The sequence below is a fragment of the Phascolarctos cinereus genome, unplaced genomic scaffold (assembly GCF_003287225.1).
Source record: "Phascolarctos cinereus isolate Bilbo 61053 unplaced genomic scaffold, phaCin_HiC Scaffold_9;HRSCAF=440, whole genome shotgun sequence".
NCBI lineage: Eukaryota > Metazoa > Chordata > Mammalia > Diprotodontia > Phascolarctidae > Phascolarctos > Phascolarctos cinereus.
The window spans coordinates 196401352-196417133 of record NW_027556402.1 but is presented as its reverse complement, the minus strand read 5'-3'; the positions used below and the strand labels follow the sequence as shown (position 1 = coordinate 196417133).

Here is a 15782-nt window from a genome sequence, read left to right as displayed (position 1 = left end):
GCCTTTGAGTGAGATCTTTAAGGGTAGATTTTTAAAGATTGGATAGGATTTCAGTTAAGTTATAGTAGAGGGACGAGGAGGCATGGAGAACAGCTTCAACAAAGGCTGAGAAGTGGTAATACCAGATACACACAGGAAAGCCAGTGAGTTGGAGTATCGATTATGTGCAAGAAAATGGTAGGAAAATGCCTGAGAAGGATGAGTGTTGCTTTATTATGAATGGCCCTAAATATCAGGCTAAGCAGTCATGATTATTTGGTAGGCAGTTAGGAATTACTGAAAGGTTTGAGCAGAGGAATAACATTACCAGAGATCACAGTATTCTGAGTCTTAGAAACTGTAGTCAGGCAAACAAAAAGTTATTAAAGTGGGGAGACTTAGTTATGATTAAAGGTGAAAAAATATAATATTTCAGAATATATATGCCTATCCTGACATCTCTGATTTTAGCAAAATAGGGTCATAATTGGACATAGAGAAATTCAACAAGAGCATTGGTAGAATTGAGGGGATAGTTCCTATAAAGACTATTTTACATTTTGTCATAATTGAGCAATCCTTGCTCTAAAGAATATAGACAGTTACTAAATAGAATTGTAGATAGTTGTATATGCATGGATGCTTGACTAGGATGTTATGGTCGACTTACACGGACAAAATAGAAATAATGGCCATTTAGGGAAATTGTATGCTTTCACAGCATACCACAAGAGATTGTACTTCTCTTTCATGTGTAGTTCAAGGACCACTAGGGGGCTCTAAGACCCTTTTAAAGGGGTCACAAAATAAAAGCTCTTCATAATAATACTGTTTTAATTTCTGTATGGTAACTGTCATCAGTAGATAATACCCACATAAACAAAAGTTCTTTTTGGAAGTCCCCAAACAAGTGAAGGAGTCCTGAGACCAGAATGCTGAAAAAACAGCCAGCGTTCCAAGTCTCATCATTACAGTAGTCGGATCCCAGAATCCCTTGATCTTCCTGTTTGTAGGGCCAGCATCTTTGGTTGGTCTTAGTTTGTCCTTTGTGTTCATTCATAAGACAGACTTCTTCCTTTTACAGGAAGATACCGAGAGGACCCAGATCAACGTTCTTGCAGTACAAGCCATCACGTCCTTGGTGCTAAGTGCAATGACCCTTCCTGTCGCAGGCAATCCAGCAGTGAGCTGCTTGGAGCAACAACCCCGGAACAAAGCCCTTAAAGCTCTGGATACAAGGTACTTAAAGCTCATGGAGCAGGTGAGAGGTAAGGCCATGCAGAGTGGTTGAAATAGTGCTGTAGTCATCTGGTCCTAGGACTGGGAACTGGAACAGATTTGGACCATAAAGATTACCTGGGTCAGCCTCCTCACCTGTCTGCAGAGTTGTTTAAAGAGTTTACCTGGGGTGACACAGGTGATAGAAAGCAGAACTGGAGAGGGTACTCTGGCCCACATTGCTCCTTCATTTTGAAGCCTCCTGTATTTATGGTCCTGTGATCATGAATAGGTCTTATAACTTCTCTGAACCTCAGCTTCCTTATCTTTAAAGTGCAGGTGATATATACTTTACAGGGTTATTATGGGAAAGGCATTTCTAAACCTTAAAAAACTTCATACGTGTGAATTTTTACTGTTTATATTTAATGATGTTAAAGGTCTTGGTATCTTTTTTCTTTTTTTAAATTATAAACTTAATAAATATAATATAAACTTAATAATGATGGTCTGCAAAAAATAAGCGGACTAAACATGAAACAAAACATTACCCCAAACTTTTAGCATATGCTTTGAATCTCCAGCACCAAACATAGTAAAAAGATTGAAAAACAACATTTTCCCCATTCTAAGGGAACTTATATTCATAAGGGAGACAAGACACATACACAAATAAACAGAACCAAATTAATTAATAAACAAGCAAAAAAAGAAAATGCTTTCTGTTTCCCCTTTTTCTGCCATCATTGGCCTTCTTCTGCCATCATTGGCCTGCTTTCCTCCCTTCCTTCTTTTTCTTTTCTTATTTAAAATAGTTGTCAACATTATGCTATTTTGCTGCATAAATACTGGTTTTGATGATTTCTCTTTGCATTACCTAATATAGGTCTTCTGTGTTTCCTCATTTTCTTTATATTTATCTTTTTTTTAAAAAATGGTTCCATGATATTCCATTACATTTATTTACTATAGTTTATTCAGCCATTCTGTAGTTGTTGGGGAATAAAGTTCCCCCCCCCCCAATTATTTGCTCTTACAAATAATGTAGCTGTAAATATTTTTATATGGATAGCTCCATTTTTCCTTTTTATGATTTCTAAAAAAAGTTTTCAAATTTTATTATTTATTTTTAACACTCTTTAAATTTTGAGTTCCAGATTCTGTCCTTCCATCCCACTCTGTCACCTACCCACTGAGAAGGCAAGCAAAATTATATCAGTTATACATGTGAAATCATGCAAAAACATTTCCATATTAGCCATATCGCATAAAACAAAAAAACACAGCAAGAAAATTATACAAATTATACTTCAGTTTGCACTTAAAAGTTCATCAGTTCTCTCTGTGGGGGTGGATAGCATTTTTTCATCCTGAGTCCTTTGGAATTGGCTTGGATCACTCTATTGATCAGAGTAGCCAAGTCTTTCACAGTTGCTCATCATTACAATATTACTGTTACTGTGCACAATAATCTCCCAGTCTTTTTTTTTTTTTTTGCTTTTTGGTGAGGCAGTCAGGGTTAAGTGACTTGCCCAAGGTCACACAGCTAGTAAGTGTCAGGTGTCTGAGGTTGGATTTGAACTCAGGTCCTCCTGACTCCAAGGCCAGAGCTCTATGTACTGTGCCACCTAGATGCCCCTCCCAGTTCTTCTTTCTTTACTTTGCATCAGTTCATATAGATCTTGCCATGTTTTTTTTTCTGAAACTACTCCGCTCTTCATTTCTTATAGCACAGTAGCACTTCATCACAATCATATGCCACAACTTGTTCATCATTTGATTGAGTGATGAGCATCTCCTCAATTTCCAATGATTTGTTACCACAAAAAAAGCTGCTATAAATGTTTTTGTACATACCTTTTCCTTTTTCTTTGATCTGTTTGGAGTGCAGACCAAGTACTGTTACTACTGAGTTGAAGTTTTTGCACAGCTTTCTAGCCTTTTGGTCGTAGTTCTAAATTGCTCTCCAGAGTGGCTTGATCAGTTTACAGCTCAACTAACAATTTATTAGTTTATCTATTTTCCCTCATGCCCTCCAGCATTTGTCATTTCTGATAGGTGTGAGGTGGTACCTCAGAATTGTTTTAATTTGCATTTCTCTAATCAGTAGTGATTAGAGTATTTTTTCATATGACTATAGTTAACTTTGGGGTTTTTTCCTCTGAAAACTGCCTGTTCATATCCTTTGACCATTTATCATTTGGGAAATGGCTCTTATTTTTATAAATTTGATTCAGTTCCCTATGTATTTGATATATGTATATCTGTATCCCTTTGTATATTATCTATATATTTGGTATATAACAATTATAATAATATAATAATTTTTGTATGTTTGATATATATATCCCTTTATCAGAAAACATTTTTTGTATTATTTCATTGTCTATGGTACCTTTTAACAAAATATAGTTTCTATGCTTATCTCTTTTAATTGGGTCTGGTTTTGCTCTTGTTTTGTCTGAGATCATGATTGTGTTTTTTGTTTTAGCTGAAACATAATATATTCTGCTCCAGCCCTTTATTTTAAACTCTGTGTCTTTATGTTTCAAGTGTATTTCCTGTTAACAGAATATTATTGGATTCTGATTTCTAATCTAATCTGCTGTCCCTTTCCATTTTATGGGTGGTCTCATCCCATTCACATTCACTGTTATATTTACTAACTGTATTTCCCTCTATCCTATTTTCTTCTGTTTATATTTCTCACTCTTTTTATCCCATCCCTTCTCAAAATCTGTTTTGTTCCTAACCACTGCTTCCCTTAAGCTACCCTCCTTTTTGTCCTCCCTTCTCCTCCATATCTCTTATCCCCTTCCCCCTTCTAGTTTTATTGTACAAGATAGATTTTTCTCTATCTATATCTATAATATATATGTGTGTGTGTATATATATATGTATATATATATATACATATATATATATATGTATACACATATGTGTGTGTGTGTATTTCCCTCTTTGAACAAGTTCTAGTGAGAGTGAGGTTAAAGCATTACCTGCTGTTCCATTTTCCCATTTGACTATAAAAGGTCTTTCTTGTGCCCCTCTTTTATTTGAGAAAATTTTCCCCATTCTCCTTCTCCCTTCCCCCTTCTCCTAGTGCATCTCTCTCACTCATTTTTTTCTGGGGAGACGGGGAAGAACATCCCAACATAATCAACTCACACTCATGGCCTCTTTCTGTGTAGACTCCTTTTAACTGCCCTAATAATGTAAAGTTCTTAGAAGTTACAAGTATCATCTTCCCATGTAGGAATGTAAACAATTTAACCTAATTGAATACCTTTTGGTTTCTCTTTCCTGTTTACCTTTTCCTGATTCTTCTGAGTATTGTATTTGAAAGTCAAATTTTCTATTCATCTGTTTTTTTGGTCAGAAATGCTTGAAAGTCCTCTCTTTAATTAAATATCCATTTTTTCCCCTGAAGGATTATACTCAGCTTTGCAGGGTAGGTTATTGGTTGTAATCCTAGTTCCTTTGCCTTTTAGAATATCATATTCTAAGTCCTTTGCTCTTCAGCGTGGATCCTGCTAAATCTTATGTGATCCTGACTATGGCACCATGACATTTGAATTGTTTTGTTTTGTTTTGTTTTGTTTCTAGCTGCTTGTATTATTTTCCCTTTGGGAGTTCCCAGGAGCTCTGGAATTTGGCTAAAATATTACAGGGAGTTTTCATTTTGGGATCTGATACCAAGATCATTTTCCTTGGAAATTTCTTGAAACATCATATGTAGGCTCTTTTTTTAAATCATAGCTTTCAGATAGTCCAATAATTCTTAATTTATCTCTCCTCAGTCTATTTTCCAAGTCAGTCGTTTTTCAGATGCAGTATTTCACATTTTCTTCCATTTTTTCATTCTTTTGACTTTGTTTTATTGTTTTTTGATGTTTCATGTAGTCTTTAGTTTCCATTTGCCCAATTCTAATTTTTAATGAAATTGTTTTTATAAGTGAGGTTTTGTACATCTTTTTCCATTTGGCCAATTCAGCTTTTTAAGGAGTTCTTTTCTTCAGTGAATTTTTGTGCCTCTTTTATCATTAGCCCAATTCCGTTTTTTTAAAGTGTTATTTTCTTCAGTATTTTTTTGTGCCTCTTTTACCAAGCTGTTGAATTTCTTTTCATAATTTTCTTGCATTGTTCTTATTTCTTTTCCCAATTTTTCTCTACCACTCTTATCTCTTTTTTTAACTTTCCTATGAATTCTCATTGGGCTTGGGTTTTCTTTGAGGCTTTGTAGATATTTTCACATTGTTATCTTCTTTTGAGTTTTTGTCTTGGTCTTCCCTGCCATTGTAGTAGCTTCTTATGGTCAAGTTCTTTTTGTTATTGTTTGTTCATTTTTCCAGCCTGTTTCTTGACTTTGAACTTTATGTTAAAGTTGCACTCTGCTCACCTGAGGGATGGATGGCAGTGTCCCAGCTTCAGGTTGTTTTGTCCTCTTTTTTTCAAAGCTATTCTGGTGATCTGCAAGTTTTTGTTGCTTCCAAAGTGTTGCCATACCTGGCAAAGGTATGGTCCCTGTTCTCCTGGTCTGTGCTTTGGTCTTTGGCCAGGCAGGCTTCCTGTTGCACTGCAGCTGTAAGTGCTAGCACTCGTCTTGACCCTGGCACTGTGACCAGGTCCCCTGCTCTCCTATGGCTACAAGCACAGGTACTCCTCTCTGCCTTGGAACTGCGACCAGGGCTCCTACTCCCTTTTGTCCAACTACCAGCGCTCCTCTCTGTCCTGGAACTGCAACCCAGGACTGCTTATGGTTAATAGAGTTTCCAGTCAGCATCACTGTACCTAGTGCTAGCAAAGGATCCCTGATCTCTTTCTGACCAGTTGTCTGACCCACTTACCAGCTCTGGACTGAGTGTTCCTGAAGCTGCTGCTTCTGCTGTTGTGGTAGCCTCTAAGGTCCACTGCTGATGGTGCTGCCACCACACATGCTCCTGACAGGTGCTCATCTGCATATTGCAGACCTCTCCTGCCAACCTTCTGAGTTGTCTTAGCCTGAAGAAAGGGCTATGCCCCTCCTGAATTTGATTTGAGCAATAATTTTAAAGTTGTTTGAAGGGGAGTGTTGGGAGAGCTCATCTGGGTTGTTGCCTTTACTCCACCATCTTGGTTCTGTCTATGATGTTGTTTGAGAAGTAGTCTTAGCATTGGAATATCTGAGTTGAAAAGTATGGCCAGCTTTACAGCTCCTACTGCATATTGTTCTGCATATTGCTCTCTCTATTTTCTCCAAAGTGTTTTCTCTGCCTGATGTTATTTTTTCAGTTGCGACTTAAGGCCAACCATTTACCCCCCATTATCTCTAATGTTTGCCTGCCATTAAGACTACTTAAAATCCCATGATGTTGAAATAGAGACTTTGCTTTCTGGACTTCCTCAAATAGGATATTATAGGGGAAATACTATAATAATTGTAAGGAAAATGTTGGAATAATTGGTATTTCTGTCACATGACAAAGACTAAGAATGGGATGTTATAAAGTGACTGGTAACAGGATAGGGAAGGTTTGTAGTGTTTAAAGAAACAGCCTTAACATAAAATATAAATAACAATAAACATTTATTCTTGCGTGAGTTAAATTGATATCAGAAGTTGCTAAGATTTTCTATAACCAAATAATGGAGAAGGTTCTACTGTTTTTCATTTTAATTTAACACATAGATATGAAGTATAAGACACTGTGTTAGTTGCTGGGAACACAAAGATGAAAACCAACATTGTCCCTTAGTGACCTTACATTCTAATTAGAGGTGTAAGACATGTACGCAAAGAAGTAATACAAAATACAACATGATGAACATAAAGGGAATATCCCAGTAAAGTGCTCTATGAAAATTCAAAGAAAGAGAGATCACTTTTGGCTGGGAGGGTGAGGGAGAAGGCAGCTAAGAAGGGGCAGGGGAATCAAAGAAATTTTGCATAGTTAGTGTTTTCAGGAGTTGTGTTGAGGGGAAACAAAGTATTGACTAACCTTTGTATTTAACAAACCTTTTAGGTTTGGGAGGAAACTGAGTGTCATCAGGGGAATTGTTGAGCAAGAAATTCAAGCGATGGTTTCAAAGAGAGACAACATTCCCACACATCACTTGTACCAGGCTTGGGATCCTGTCCCATCTCTGTCTCCAGCTATGTCAGGTATGCATAGAACAAATCTGTCTCTGTATGTGATCACTGTCATTACTTATGAGCTATATTATTTAATTTTTGCAAGTTTTAGACCTAAAACATTTTCCTCTGTGACTGTAAAACATCAGCTTTAAGAACCGCACATAGAGGGGCAGCTAGGTGGTGCAGTGGATAGAGCACTGGCCCTGGAGTGAGGAGGACCTGAGTTCAAATCTGGCCTTGGACACTTGACACTTACTAGCTGTGTGATCCTTTAAATCTGGCTGTACAGAGATTGCTGTAGTTAAACAAGGAATATACAGATACCCCTCTCACACATGGTTTTCCAGAAATCTCAATATGGTGCTTAAAATTTTGGGATACCGTGTGTATGTATTTATATAGATACATATACAACATATGTAGAGAGAGAGATGTATATACACACATATACATGCACACACATATAAAATATACAGAGTACATATACCTAGTATATGTGTGTGTGTGTGTGTGTATTCATAATACACACACATACATGTATACCTTTTATGCTTTTATTGGGACAGATACCTGGCCAGGGAGGCCTGTTATTCTTATTCACAACACTTCACGGATCAAACTTCTTGACTACTGAACACTGTCTCCATCCCACAAGATCCTTTGGCTGTTATGTGACTAAGATAAAAATAGTTCCCTGACCAGTTACTGTGACATATGCATATCCTTGAACACAGAATGTGTATTTAAAAGTTTTGTTAATTGGGATTAATTCAGTATTATACAGTAATAACTTACATTTTTATAATGTCTTAAAGTTTACAAAGTGCTGTATACACAGGATTCCTGTAAAATAGGTTATCCGCTATCATTTCTCAAATTTTACAGTTGCAGAAGGAAAGAAAGTGAGGTGGGTAGTAGACAGGGCATGACCTTGGATTGACATATGCTGGTTTAATGTTGCACAAGAAGAAAAAGTAAACCCAAGAATGAGAATCAGAGCCTACAGGACTGCTGATGGAGCAGCCAGGCTCCTTTTATACCAGTTAGAGTCAGACATAGGGGAGAGAAGAGGGAAAGGCTATCCCAGGTGTGGGGAATCTATGGCCTCAAGGCTACATGTGGCCCTCTAGATCCTTAGGTGTGGTCCTTTGAGTGAATCCAAACTTCACAGAACAAATTACTTTAATAAAAGGATTTGTTCTGTAAAACTTGGACTCAGTCAAAAGCCTGTACCCAAGAACCTAGAGGTCCACATGTGGCCTTGAGGCCACAGGTTTTCCACCCCTGGGCTGAACTATATTGGCCAATATCACTGAGAATGACTTTTCCTCGTCAGCTTTGGGAAACAGGTACCCTTTGTGAGTGCCAAGGAGTGAGTAGATTAACAAATCATTATTGCTTTTCTTCATTATTTTCCATGTCCTGGCTCTGTTTTCTCATAATCTGATGGTTATCAAAGATCTCAAAGGACTCTGATTCATCAAATAGACTATTTATATACTCTCCCTAGAAAAGAGAGGAGCTATATAATCACATAATGTATGTAATCAGAATTTTGAGTATTGTGGTGTGAATGATTATATTAAAATGTTATTTCAGATTGAATTTGTTATGTGTTCTGCAGAAAACTTAGAAGAGGATAATGAATTTTATTTTTTGTAGGTACTCTTATCAGCCATGAAAAACTTCTGCTACAGATCAACACTGAACGAGAAATGGGGAACATGAGTTATAATCTAGGACAGGTTGGTTGACATCTGCCCCATAAATTCAGTATTTTTTTTCTTTTTTCTTTTCCCTCCAAGTAATAATGATAATAATAGCTAGTTCCTTCCTGTAAGTTATGTCCTCAGGTCCTAGTTCTACTCTTTAGACCTGTACAGATTGCCTAATGTCACTTCTACTTAAGATATTTCAAGGTAGCTGTCAATATACCCCTTCTCTCCTAAACTCCCATCCTTGACTTTCTGCCTTGGAATGCTTAGTAAGTTCCTTCTTTTGTTGATTGTTGTTAGATAACCATGACCTAGCTTCTGAGGCCCACCTTAGTCCCTTTTCTGCAGTCTCTGCTCCTTCTACCCTCCCTACCATGTTCTACATGACAGATGAGTTCAGTGTGTTCTCCACTTCCATTATAAACTGTGCCATGTGCTCCAGAGGAGGTGTGCCCTACATAGAAGGGAGAGTCCTGCTTTCCCTCATTAGCTTTTTTGGCTGCCACATCACATCTTGAAGGAAGAAAAATCAATAAAGGTCTAAGGACAGTAACAAGAACAGGGATGGAAGTGGAGCCTACTACTGTCCTGCATATCAGAGGCCCTAGTAAATGCTGTTGACCTGGAATTAAAAAATTATTTATTTTTGAATCAATTATATTTCAGTGTTTATTAATTCCTCAGCAGGTGACTCTTAACAGTTAAAATGTTGGTTGTTTTTTTTTAAAGTATTTTTTTAATAGCAGTATTTGAAAGAGGACTTTTTTGCTACAATAGTATTGTAGTCAGAGAGCACTAGACTCAAACTTTAGATGCTTGGTTGTGCCCTTGTTGTGCTCTTTTCATGCTGTGTGATCTTAAGTAAGTCATCCATCCTACCTGGAGTTCAGTTTCCTCATCTGTAAAGTTCTTCTCCATAGTGAGTGGGGGTTGGCAGTTCAGGACTGTGGATGCCAAACGTTGCATATGCTGACAGATGAAGTTGCTCTGCCATTGGTTTTATTTATCTTCTTTTCTTTGTTAAAAGGGTGGGTTCTGTTGGAGAGGGGTGAGCTGGTTAAATTAGCAATTGCCTGTGGTATGAAGCACAGGAGACATGATCGATAAAACTTTTTAAAAATGTTAAAGTGAGAAGGTTGAGTTGGTTAGTTCATTTTTTAATCCCTTCAAGTTCCAAATTTAAACTCAGATATCTGGTTTAGTATTTTCCTCCTAACTAGTGAAGGAAGCTTTGCCTTTGGAACTAGAATGCTCATTTGATATGTGGGTTATATTTTTGGGTGGCAGTCTACTGGAAACAAAATTGTCAGGGCTTACCATTTGATTCCCCCTGCTGGAGATTTTTTGTATGGTCATTGATAGGCCATTGGTTTAAGAGACAATAGGATCTTAGAATTGAGAGCTGGAAGGAACTTTAGACATCATGGAATTCTGGGTGTAGGCACATTAATAAGTGGTTGTCATCTTGAATATTAATTAAATTGTTAAGAATATTTATTTTTAAAATTTAGACCTATTTCTTTTTAAGTTCAAGGCCTAAGAAAAGGATATTTGTTTAAATAATCCTAGGGATAGGAATTAAATGTGTGATCTCATTAGTTTGTGGAGCTCCCAGAGAAAAATTTATACCTTTTCTGCAACTCATAGGATTAGAGGGCTAGGGGCACCTAGGTGGTATAATGGGTAGCGCACCGGCTGTGGAGTTAGGAGGACTTGAGCTCAAATCCGGCTTCAGACACATAACACTCACCAGCTGTGTGACTCTGAGCAAGTCATTTAATCCCAAATGCCTCACCAAAAAAAAAAAAAAGAATTAGAGCGCTGCTTAGGATGTCCCCAGGGTCACCTAGTCGTTATGTGTCAGAGAGGAGATGTAAACTTGGATCTTCCTATCTTCGAGGTCAGCTCTCAAAAACAGACAGTTTATATAGCTTTGGAACTAGGAGAATACAAAGGGCTCTGGACCTGAGGAGGATTTTCTTCTGCTTAGTCACTGGCCTAAGTCACAGGGTCCTCCATGCCTGGAATTCAACCTCTTCATCACTGCCTCTTGGCTTCCTTCAAGTCCAGCTAAAATGCCACCTTCCTCAGGAAACCTTTCCTAATCTCTCTTAGTGCTAGTGCCTTTGCCTTCCCTCTGTCAATTATTACCTATTTATCCTATAGCTTATTGGCACAGAATTGTTTGCATGTTGTCTCCCCTGTTAGATTGTGCGCTCCTTGAGGGCAGGGACTGTCTTTTGGCTTCCTTTGTGTCATCAGCACTTAGCACAGTGACTGGCTATTAAATGTTTATTGACTGAGGGACTGACTCACCCATCAACACAATCATACTCTGCATCCATCATCATCAATGAAAAGTATCCCACCTCTAAAATTATGAACTCTGAAATTCACTACTAACCACTTTCTCCTGTCTATAGTCTCTCATTCCTTCTGAACTTTTGAATTTTCACCCTGACTTCTGGTATTTAACCTATTCCTACTCTCCCAGTTAACTCTTACCTGATCTTATTTATTTCTCTATTCGGTTTGGACCTAGTGGCCTACTGTTTCAGTCATGCCTTTCCACAGAATCCCTTTCCCTCTTGATTTGCCATTTATGGTGCTGATTGCTAACCCAGGATCAGCTAGGTGGTGCAGTGGAGAGAGCACTGGCCTTGAAATAAAAAATTCATAAGTTCAAAAATGGCCTCAGACACTTACTAGAAGTGTGATCCTGGGCAAGTCATTCAGCCATGTTTGTCTTAGTTTCACATATGCAAAGTGAGCTGAAGAAGGAAATGGTGAGCCACTCCTGTACCTTTGCCAAGAAAGCCCAAATGAGGGGTCTCGAAGAATCACATACAACTGAAATGATTCAATGACGACAACCCGGGATCAACATCCACCAGCCCTTTTTTTTCCCAGCCTCTGTTATCTAGCATTATCATAGAAAGCCATGAATCCTTGCTGGCGAAGTCATGGATAAATTTGTGCTCAATAACTATGTGCTAGGGAAGGTGGAGTCAGGAAAGAAGGGAATATATACGTTCTTTTTTTTTTAATTTTTCAAACTTTTATTCATTTTGAACTTAAATACAAAAAAGAGCATTTCCATGTACACAGCACAACATAAAAATAAGATTCAGTATAAAACCATGAATTTTCATTTCACAATTTCCTTTGTGTTTTTTGGAAACTATGTACTAAATACTATACATCAGTTTCAAAGCTATCCTGCTTTTCTGTGCTTTCTTCTAGGTTTTCTTTTATTCTCTGTTGTGCATTTTTTTCTACCTCCCTTTCTCTCTCCCTCCCTTACCCTAGAGAAGGCTACCGTTAGAAACAAAAATGTGTGTATGTGTGTATAAAACCATACTATAAATAGTTCTCTTTATCAGTTCCTTTTCTGCATGTGGATAGCATCTTCTTTCATAGGTCCTTTATAGTTGATTTGAATATTTATAATAATCAAAATGACTTAATCATTCACAGTTGTTCTTCAAACAGTATTGCTATTGCTGTATACAGCATTGTCTCGGTTCTCCTTATTTCGCTCTTCGTCATTTCTTGTAAATCTTTCCATGTGTTTTTAAAATCAACCAGCTCATCACCATCACTAGTAGTATTCTGTCACAATCATGCACAACTTGTTTAGCCATTCCCCAATCCCCAATTTCTGTTTTTTTTGCTACCACAAAGAGAGCTGCTGTAAATATTTTAGAACACATAAATTCTTTTATTTTAGTATTTTATTTGTGTTTTTCCCCAGTTACATGGAAAAACTATTTTTAACATTCTTTTTTAAAACTTTGAAGTTCCAAATTTTCTCCTTTCTTCACTCCCTAGTCCCCCTCATTGAGAAGGCAAGCAGGTCAATATAGGTTATACATGTGTAGTCATGCAAAACATATCCATAATAGTCAGAACATATACATTCTTTTTCTTTTCCCCTAATCACCTTGGGAAAGAGACCTAATAGTGGTATTGCTGGGTCAGAGGGTATACATAGTTTTATAACTCTTTGGGGATAATTCAAGATTGTGCTCCAGAATGGTTGGATCAGTTCATAGCTCTAGCAGTGTCCCAAGTTTTCCATATTCCCTCCAGCATTTGTCACTTTTCCCTTCTATCATTTTAGTCAATCTCGTAAGTGTAAGGATATCTCAGTATTGTTTTAATTCGCATTTCTCTAATCAATGGTGATTTAAAACATTTTTATGTGACAATATATAGCTTTGATTTCTTTATTTAAAAGCTTCCTGTTCATATCCTTTGACCATTTGTCAGTTGGGGAATTACCATATTCTTATAAATTTGACAAAGTTCCTTATATTTTTGAGATGTGAACCTTTATCTGAGAAACTGTCTATAAAAATTGTCTCCCAGTTTTAAAGTTTTTGTGTCCTAATATGTGGTTAATTTTTATAAAGGCATCATGTGCTGCTGAGAAAAAGGTGTATTCATTTCTATTCCCATTCGGTTCTCTCCAGATATATATTATGTCTAACTTATCTAAGATTCTATTCACTTTCTTAACTTCTTTCTTATTTATTTATTTTTGGTTAGATTTATCTAGTTCCGAGAGGAGAAAGTTAAAGTTCCCCACTGTTGTAGTGTTACTGTCTATTTCCACCTATAATTCATTTAATTTTTTCTTTAAAAATTTAGTGCATATAGGTTTACTATTGATATTCATTTTCTCTGGTACCTTTTATCATAGTGTAGTTTCCCCATTTATCATTTTTTAAGTAAATCTATTTTAGCTATAACTTTGTCTAAGATCATGTTTGCTACTTCTATTTTTTTTAACCTCAGCTGAAGCATAATAAATTCTGCTCTAGCTCTTTATTTTAACTCTGTATATATCTCTTTTTTTAAATGTATTTCTTGTAAACAACATATTGTTGAATTCTGATTTTTAATCCATTCTGCTATCCATTTCTGTTTTATGGGTGAGTTCATCCCATTCACATTCAAAGTTATAATTACTCGTTGTGTATTTCCCTCCATCTTATTTTTCCCTAGTCTCTAATTCCCAGATTCTTGTCATTTGTTCTTCTGACCTTTTTTTGGCGGGCGGTGGGGGAGTTTAAAAGACCAGAGAATCTACTCCCTTTATATCTCTCTTCATATGTCAGATTTACTTCTAACCATTACCTCCCTAATCCAAACCCTTTTTAAGGGCCCCTCCTTTATCATCTCCTCTTACCCTCCTATTCCTTAATCTACACAACCCTCTAAGAATCCCTTCCTTATTCTCTCCCTTCATCCTCTTACTTCTTGATTACACCCTCTTTTAAAAGTCCCTCCTGTGTCCTGTCCTCTCACCCTATTTCTTTGTAAATTTAGAGAACTTTTAAACCCTAGATAAATGTTATTCCCACTTTAACCCAGTTCTGATGAGAGTAATGCTCCAGCACTACCAGCCCTCCATCCCTACCTGTTCACACTGTAACAGTTCTTCCCTCCATGCCTCATTTGTATAAGATAATTGCTCCATTTTACCTCTCCCTACCCAATCATCCTATCATACTCAGCCCCAAATCTTTTATTTATGTGTGCTGTTTCAAACTACCTAAGTAATGATAACATTCTTAAGAATACAGAAAACATTTTCCCATATAAGAAGTAAACAGTTTGACCTTATTGAGTCCCTTATAATTGGTCTTTAACGTTTACCTAGTTTCTCCCAGATCTTATATGTCAAATTTTCTACTGAGTTCTGGTCTTTTTATGACAAATATCACAAATTGAAAATCTTTCAATTCATTAAATGTCCCTTTTTTTTCCATTCAGAATTATGCTCAGCTTTGCTGGGTAAGTTATTTTTGGTTGCAGATCCAGCTCTTTTGTTCTTTGAAATATAATGTTCCAAATCCTTCGGTCTTTTGATAGATCTTATGCCATCCCAGTTGTAGCTCCACAGTATTTAAATTGTTTTTTTCTTGTTACTTATAGTATTTTCTTTTTAACCTGGGAACCTTGAAACTTGGCTATGATGTCCCTATAGATTTTTCATCTTGGGACCTCTTTCAGTTGGCAGTTGATTGATTTTGTTCAATTTCTATTTTATCCTCTCATTCTAGAACTTTAGGGCAGTTTTCCTTAATGATTTCTTTTAATGTCATATCTAGACTCTTTTTTTTAATCATAATTTTCATGTAGTCCAATAATTCTTATATCGTCCCTCCTCAATCTGTTCTCTAGGTTAGTTGTTTTTCTAGAACCTGATTAGAAGATATTTCACATTGTCTTCTATTTTTTTCATTCTTTTGATTTTGTTTTATCATTTCTTGGTATCTTATAATGTCATTAGCTTCTCTCTACCTATTTATAATTTTTAAGGAGATATTTCCTTCCCTAAGTTTTTGAATCTCTTTTTCGGTTTACTTTCTTTCATAATTTTCTTGATTTTCTTGGATTGCTCTTATTTTTTTTCCTAATTTTTCTTCGTTCTCTCTTATTTGATTTTTAAAGTCCTTTTAAGCTCTTCCAAGAACTTTTTTTGGGCTTGTGACCATTTGACATTTTTCTTTAAAGTAGGAGTGGCTTTTAACTTCACTATCTTCTTTTGAGTATGAACCCAGATCTTCTCTATCTCCATAGTAGCTATCTATGGTCAGGTTCTTTCTCCTTTCCTTACTCATTATTGTTTTCTTAGCAGCTTATTATTATAGTCAGGTTGTAGTCCCAAGGTGTGGGGGATTGTGCCGTAGGCTTTTAGGCTTTTTGTACTATTGTTTTCTATGCACTGTCGGGTGGCCTGACCT

At 36.7% G+C, this 15782-nt stretch overlaps 1 protein-coding gene across 3 annotated transcripts in view; it reads left to right on the top strand.

The window, feature by feature from the left end:
• The window catches only part of HTT (huntingtin), a 209914-nt gene that overhangs the window by 166653 nt on the left and 27479 nt on the right, over positions 1-15782 (top strand). For all 3 annotated transcript variants that reach the window (XM_020992153.2, XM_078148998.1, XM_078148997.1), the window contains 3 exons: positions 1064-1218; positions 7200-7339; positions 8975-9057. In XM_020992153.2, coding sequence (XP_020847812.1) covers positions 1064-1218; positions 7200-7339; positions 8975-9057 — 378 coding nt within the window. The remainder of the gene's footprint in view (positions 1-1063; positions 1219-7199; positions 7340-8974; positions 9058-15782) is intronic.